Source organism: Brachyhypopomus gauderio, chromosome 16, assembly GCF_052324685.1.
Source record: "Brachyhypopomus gauderio isolate BG-103 chromosome 16, BGAUD_0.2, whole genome shotgun sequence".
In the NCBI taxonomy this organism is placed as follows: Eukaryota; Metazoa; Chordata; class Actinopteri; order Gymnotiformes; family Hypopomidae; genus Brachyhypopomus; species Brachyhypopomus gauderio.
The window spans coordinates 3087261-3095228 of NC_135226.1; the positions used below are offsets into that span (position 1 = coordinate 3087261).

The following is a 7968-nucleotide window of genomic DNA, read 5'->3' on the forward strand; positions in this document are numbered from 1 at the left end:
CATGGCGGAGGGCCACGGTTGAGGCTCTACGACAGGTGAGTGGTGAACGCATTCGCAAAGGTGGTCGGTTCATTTAGCTGTGGTTGAGCTAAATGAGCCGATCAAATGGAGTTCAACAAGGTTGGACTGGTATAAACGTGGTGGTTGTTTTCAGGTGGTTATCCAGAGTGATTGCAGTATTATTACTGGGTTGTTTTACTGGATAAAGTAGAGTATGTAATCTTTTGGATTTATTCTAAAGTCTCTTTTTCAAAGTTTGCTGTATTCTGTGTTAAAACAGGACAGCCGAGGAATGGGTCATAACGATGAAAAAAACCATGTTAGTGACATTTTAACAACACAATTATATTGCCAATATGTAAACACTTTAATATCAATGTGTGAACAAAGTTTTGTTTATTTTTTTTGTTATCACAATAAGCAATACAGACCATCCAAGTAAAGGTAAAAGATGACTTTACTAGACTTCAGCAGATCTTTCAGAACAATCACAAGATGTCACTGATGAGCCTTAAAATCAGCTTATGGAGTTCTACAATTTGACATGTTTACTGGTGTGTAGGCACTCCACAATACAAACTTCAAAGGAGATCTTTCCTGCATTCAACAGATGAGCAAGAGCACTTCAGTTAAGTGTTTCATTAAAAGATCATATCTAGAATATCTTTGGATAAACTAACCAAAGAGGTTTTTAGTTTTTGGAACTGTTTTGTAAATATATACCATGCCACTGTATGATTTGTACAACAAGCAAGAAAACAGAAAGGTTTATTTACTGCGTTGATAAAACTTAATGAACAGTTCATCAAACGTGTAGGGAATCATGCATAAAATACCCCCTTTAACTGGTTCTACTTGATTTCCACACGTTATTAAACCCATAAAATGGTCATAATTCATCATTTGAATCTCAGTACAATGTAGCAATATAACACAGTGAAGAGTAAACACACTATACACAGATGCCTGTCTGGCATCGTTTCGTTTTCCCTGACATCCTTTAAACACTCCATGTTCCTTCATCTAAAAAAGTTAATTAACATGTCATCCAAATATTGCTCCTTGTGAAGAGTAAAAAAAAAATCTAAAAATTTAATGTGCAAAAATTATTTCCAGTCTAATGAAAAGAAAGATCTTCCTTTTCACAAACTTGTGTTTAAAGCATCGAACAAATATGAACACTTTATTTGAATTATGTACAATTGCTGACTTCTAAACAACACAATGAATAGTGTTTCCTTACTCAAAGTTGATTTAGATCCTCTCAGTAGTAAGGATGCTCACCCTTAGACCTGTATTCAGCTGTTGATCCCTCATGAGTGTTTCCAAGAGTAGTGACTGAATGTGTCGTATTGACCTTTTTCACGTGCACTGCACTGTGGGTAACAATGTACACCATATTGTATCTGATGCACTTGGTGACCATCAGTTTACATACCAGATAAATACATTCAAAACATTTACTTAAGAAACAAATATAGAAAATCATTGGCCCATTAGAATTCATACTTCTAATATTATTCCTTAATGATAAAATGGCTCCCAGACAATAAGTCCTTCCTGCATTATGCAATGAGCTAAAGTTCAGGTTCAGACAGTAGAAACCCAAACACAGTTTTGTTCCAACTGCCTGACTTTCTTAATTAGCTCAAGATGCAAGCAAAGTTAAACCAACAGGGTGATGCAAACCCATGGCAGGACATTTTGAACCTAAATGTACACCTCTGGGTCTATATACCATCTGACACTGAAGTGCTCAGAGATGACTACTGGTTAGGTGCCGTGTTTACTACCATGAAACCACAGAACCATGGAGATAATCGGCAACAAATGTGCGTGAATGCAAATGCAGACCGAGTCTGAGCAGAACTCCAGGCTCCCCAGAGGAGCTCAGTTGACGAGGCCCGGCCCGCTGCTGTTCTCAGAGTCGTCCTTATCTGACGCCACCAGGCCAGGAATTATGGTCAGGCCTGCAGACAAACCCAACAGAAGATGCAGATCCAATCACACACAACCCATGATTCAAAGCTGACTGCAATAACTGGCATGAATGCTGTTATCAGGGCTGCGTATCTGAGACTGTCGGCAGAAAGGCCTGTTCAATCATGTTTTTGATTTCACTAAAATAGGCCAGAAAGTGCTGCAAAAGTTTAATGATTTTTTATGCCACATTAATAGATTGGAAACATTAATTTTAATAGAGAGATGTCACTTCATTCTGGATGAACACGTGTAAGCTCGATTACTGATTCATCAGTGTGATATGAGGTTGACCAAGTTCTCACCATCAGTATGATTACTAACTGACCCATTTACCTGCCTCTCCACACATGCTGCAATACAACACAGCCAACACGTCAGGCACAGCATTAGTTACGATCCTAATGCTCTCCAACATCCGTGGGTGTGTGTGTGTGTGTGTGTGTGTGTGTGTGTGTGCGCGTGTGTGTAACACTCAAAGGCAAACGAGTTTCTTACGGCGCATAAGCTTGATGGGCCAGATGAGAATAGTGCAGAGTGCTAGCCCGGCTCCAACCGCCACTCCACCCGTCACGCCCACCATCACATAGTGGTAATACCACACACATGCAGGGCAACACGCCTGTGTGCTGTGCAGTAAAACACACTCAGTTAGACACCTACAGCAAAACCCATGCCTGTCAGCATCCTCGTAAACACCCCCACATTACACTTACTGGCATGGGTGTAGCGTCTGGATGATGATGACCCCCAGCCCGTTGGCTACCTTGTCCGTGAAACTCATCGCTCCATATACAAACGCACTGCTTTGCTGTCAGTGAACAGGCAGCATTTCAGAACACACAAACACACAGTAGAAATAAAATTTTCACATGTTACATGGTGCACCAACTGTTTAAAGTTGCTCTTGGCACATTGTCAAATCATGAAGACATTTATGTTGAAGGAAAATGCCTCACAAACTTTCCATACAGTACAGGATTTAAAGCACAGAGGCAGCCTCGAGCCCTCAGGCCTGATAACTTAGAGCTGCCAACTGCTCTTGCGTTTTGCTCAGGTTCCCCAATATGTAACTAAGCACTGGACGTGCATACCGTCTGATCCGAGATCAGATCTGCTGTCATAGAGAGAGACATGACCAGGATGGTGGCTGACCCGGTCCCCAGCAGCACGGCCGCTCCGTACACGCCGTCCCCCATGTGAGTGTCCAGCAGAACCCAGTAGGAGAACCCCAGGATCAGCAAGAGACCCACAAAATAGGTCATCTGTACCAAGCAGAACAGCGCACATTAAACACCACTAAAAACACCACCACATTAAACACCACTAAAAACACCACCACATTAAACACCACTAAAAACACCACCACATTAAACACCACTAAAAACACCACCACATTAAACACCACTAAAAACACCACCACATTAAACACCACTAAAAACACCACCACATTAACACCACTAAAAACACCACCACATTAAACACCACTAAAAACACCACCACATTAAACACCACTAAAAACACCACCACATTAACACCACTAAAAACACCACCGCATTAAACACCACTAAAAACACCACAACTGAAAATGTTATCAAACATCAACAAAGGGCAACAGAGTCGTACTTGAAACAGATACACAGTACATATTATATACCATACCAGTAGCATTTATAGACTAAATTACATTAGAGACTTTTTTTAAGAGACTGTAAAAAAAATATAACTCACGCATTTCCCTATCAGTTTGCTGAAGGGCTTCATGATGAAGGACGAGATGAAGCCGCTCACATACATCACCAGCGGGATGGTGGCGATGTAATTCTGCAGGAACAACAAGACATGGCGGAGGGCCACGGTTGAGGCTCTACGACAGGTGAGTGGCGAAGGCATTCGCAAAGGTGGTCTGTTCATTTAGCTGTGGTTGAGCTAAATGAGCCGATCAAATGGAGTTCACTGAAGTGAGCTTTCTCGTGGTCTTACCTTTGGTAGCAGGAGGGTGTTGGTGAGGTACATGGATATATAAGTCTGAGACAGGTTTACGATCAGGCGCGTACACATGTAAACAACAGCCACCTGGTGAGCAGAGAGAAGAATACAAACTTCAGTTTGTACAACCAGCACAACAAAGCAGCTCCCTGTTCGAGGGCATTTGCATCTGTTCCTGTAATAACCCTTGGACGGCCTGACAGCCGTCTTCATGAACTGCTCCACAATTAACAGAATCACCACCACACCCACCACACCCAGGAAGGGCCAAGCTCACACTGATGCAGGGAAAAGCTCTAGTTATGACTACAACATGCTAGCAATTTAAGTAACACAATAACTGCTTATAATATCGTCATGAGTTTGTTTTACTGGAACGTAGTTTCTGAGAAGCTCTTCATTGTAAAGATTCTACGAAAACCTGAAAGCTTATTGGGCAAGAGTGTCACCCGGTAGAACACGGTAGTGTCACCCGGTAGAACACGGTAGTGTCACCCGGTAGAACACGGTAGTGTCACCCGGTAGAGTGTCACCCGGTAGTGTCACCCGGTAGAACCCGGTAGTGTCACCCGGTAGAGTGTCACCCGGTAGAACCCGGTAGTGTCACCCGGTAGTGTCACCCGGTAGTGTCACCCGGTAGAGTGTCACCCGGTAGAGTGTCACCCGGTAGAGTGTCACCCGGTAGAACCCGGTAGTGTCACCCGGTAGAACCCGGTAGTGTCACCTGGTAGAAGGACGGCTCCCTGAGCCAGTGCTGCCACTGCAGGGCGGGCGACGTCACCGCGGAGCGAACGAGAAGAGGCTGGCACTCTCCTTCACTGGAGCCATCTTCCTCATCCTCGCTGCCCCTGGCCTTCGTCTCTCGTGTACCCAGGTGGAAGATCAGGGAAAACAGTGCTCCAATGGCCAGCACTATCAGACTCAGATTCTGAAAGAACATCGTATTGAGAAGGTATTGCTGTGTTGGCAGGTTGCAGAAACAGAGAAGGAAAAAAACACTTGCCAGAAATTATTATTAACTTTATTAAACCAGGAAAAAAAAACAGGACCTCAAAAGGTCATTAAGACAGACAGAGGCACACCAAATCCAAACGTGTAGAATCATAAGTTCTCCGTGAAAAGGATCATTACCCCAACAAGACACAAGACCTCACCTTCTGAATACAATGACAAGTTACACGTAGTGTGGACTAGCCGTGGTCTCAATACATTCTGGGTGAATGATAATAAAAACTAATGCTAGATGTGTTCAACATAAAAACAGTTGACTGCTTTTTAACCTGTAAGCAAAACAGAAAGTAGTGGAATGCATGCAAAGAAGAGGAAGTGAAAATGCCACCTTTAAATAGCCTACTTTACAGAACAGCCTACTTCACAGTGTGTTTTGTGGTAATTCTTCAAGGGCTGGAGAACAAGGGAGTTTATGTATAAAATTTTCTTTAACAGATTAACGCTGCTCTTTAAGGGCTTATATGTCAACAAATTCAAAGGGTTTATTGAAATGAAGCATTAAACCACATCTCACTGAGCTTGTTCAACAGACACTGGTTACACTTACCCTGAAAACAGGGATGTCAACGGGGCCGAGACCGTCCACGAGCGACGGGTCCTGCCCAGACTGGAAGTGGAACAGAACCCATGCCACCGCATACACGGTGATGTTGGCGATGACTGTGAACGCATACCTGTTGGACCAGAGTCATGCTTACAGCAGAGCATGAGGTGTAACCAATAAAACCCCCGTATGTGACCAAGAACTTTCCACACGTTCGTAAGTAAATGATTGGCCGAGAATTACAGTAAGAGATCAGGCGATACCTGTATGCGGTCAGCTCCACTTTGGCATGTTCAGACGACACAAGTTCGGGGATTAGGGACAGATGAGAGATTTGTGTGGCAGCCCAGCCAAACTGGAAGATGACGATGAAGGGTATGAAGTAGACGAGACTAGCCCACTGTGGGGTGAACTGCTCACACCCGATACACTTGTTAAATATGAACGGGAAGGACAGCAACACACAAACAGTCCCTGCAAGGAGGAAAAAAAGAAAAACATGTTAAAATCTTGACACATCCAAACGTGTGGCACCAAGAGCCACTTGACTTCAACACATCAGATGCATTTTAACATGTATGGACTCTTGAATGTAGAAACACGGCGGTACACATGCGTGCATGTGTCGGTACCGGTACCGGTGCCTCTCACCTATCAAATGCCAAGACTTCCTTTTCCCGTAGGATCCGAAGCCAGGTGTCCTGTCAGACTCGTAGCCGATGAGAGGCGTGCACACCCCGTCCGCTATCTGACCCACTAAGAGCAGCACGCCGGCGTACGTGTTCTGAAAGCCCAGGACGGAGTGGTAGAAGACCAGCAGGTAGGTGAACCACATGGACGCGCACAGGTCGTTCAGGAAGTGACCCACCGCGTACCCGAGCCGCTTGGAGCAGGGCAGCCCGCTCGGGGGTGACCCAGACATGACCAACCACCCCCACCGCACCTCTCTCTCTAGGTCCTGTTCGGCATGTGGTCCTGGGCGGCGGCGCTCGGCCGTTTTAAGGCGGTCACGGCGAGACCAAACCGCCCATGCCGCGTTAGGCTGGAGTTACACTCTCGTCCCGGTCTGGAGTCGATCAGCTGACTGGAAGAGCGAGTGGGCGGGGCCTAAATACCAAACCCCTCAGGACTTTTACTACGCTGCAAAGTACATACAAGATCCACCATACATACATTCCTTCAACCTAAAATCCTTCTAAACACTGCCGACATAGATAGTTAATAGTTTATACATGTCTGAAACCCCACAGGGCCGCATATTTTAGCAGCAGCAAATCCCGCTTCCGGGTTATATGAGGCAGGAAGTGCGGATGGCGCGCGGAGACTTTTCGCTCGTGACTAGGGTGTACTTGATGACGCGTCGCGAAAATGACGAAACCGCGGTGGCTCCGCCCCTGCGCGAGGGCCCCGCGCGCTGTCGCTTCGCGAGCTCGTGCACGTCTCGAATTTTGTAACTTCGCGCGCGTCATGTTTGCCGGGTTCATACACCTTTACAAGGTGGAATTAAAGCACTTGAACGTCACTTTCAAGTCCATTTCAATATTTCCCAGCACGTTAAACTTAATTAAGTTAAATATTTATACATATACTCGAAATGATTCGAAATAATTCGCTTTTAATCACATTATTTAATGGTGGTTTATTTTCAAAACGTCCAATCTTAACTTCACGTTCTCTCATGTTTCGTCCTGGAATTACAAGAGGCTCGTATTTGTTAACGTAATACAAGAGAACGTAATATCTGTTCAGTCAGACAGATATTTGTTGTGAAACGAAGTAGTTACAATATCAAGCATTTTCAAGTACTTTAGCCTAAATACCAGCACTTTTCAAACCTGGAACACAGTGCAACATTAAAGTTCATCAGGTAAATGTTCCTTCCCCTGTTTTTGAGGTGTGTTTCTTTATACTACCACACAGGGCCGGAGTGGGACACTATTTCAGCCCGGGAGTTTCATGCCCAAATCCGGCCCAAAATTATTTTTCCCTCCCAATCGGCCCAAACTAGAGACTGACATGAGCCGGCCCATCGGGAATCCTCCCGAATCTCCAGATTAGCCACTCCGGCTCTGCTACCACAAATCGTTTCGGACAACACTGCAAAGAATGTGACGCTTTCGCGCGGAGTCGCGCGCTACGGTCACGCGCGAAAGTACCCAGCCCTGGAAATGATTGAATAATCACGAGCTGCGAGTGTGCCCATCATCTCCTGAACGACCTTTCGTCTTTTTCATACTAGGTTGTTCGTACTTTGCGAAAAACTGTTGTGTCACTATATGGGAAGCAAAATAGCATATAATACTTACACAATGCAAGCCCGTTAGACATTAGATCTTTTTTTAAGAAAAAGTACAGGACATTTTCAATGTGTCAGTGTGTTTGTTTTCCAGAATTTTATCACCTCTTCAGATTTAAAGGAGCAATCATTAGTTTTTACCACTAAA

General features: G+C 44.6%; 1 protein-coding gene across 3 annotated transcripts; it reads right to left on the minus strand.

Moving 5' to 3' along the window:
- Positions 1 to 377: 377 nt before the first annotated feature.
- mfsd12a (major facilitator superfamily domain containing 12a) lies at positions 378 to 6844 on the minus strand. 3 transcript variants are annotated; one of them, XM_076976691.1, is made up of 11 exons: positions 6176 to 6843; positions 5788 to 5998; positions 5528 to 5654; positions 4694 to 4897; positions 3964 to 4056; positions 3712 to 3804; positions 3075 to 3245; positions 2697 to 2791; positions 2479 to 2609; positions 1855 to 1970; positions 378 to 1376 (listed from the first exon to the last, which is right to left on the minus strand). In XM_076976691.1, exons 1-10 carry the CDS (start codon positions 6444 to 6446, stop codon positions 1891 to 1893), a joined length of 1476 nt encoding a protein of 491 aa, XP_076832806.1. In that variant the 5' UTR covers positions 6447 to 6843; the 3' UTR covers positions 378 to 1376; positions 1855 to 1890. The 3 variants fall into 3 exon arrangements, with proteins under 3 accessions (XP_076832806.1, XP_076832805.1, XP_076832807.1); XM_076976690.1 differs by having other exon boundaries at positions 378 to 1970; positions 6176 to 6842; XM_076976692.1 differs by lacking the exon at positions 3075 to 3245 and having other exon boundaries at positions 378 to 1970; positions 6176 to 6844.
- Between the last annotated feature and the right edge of the window lie 1124 nt (positions 6845 to 7968).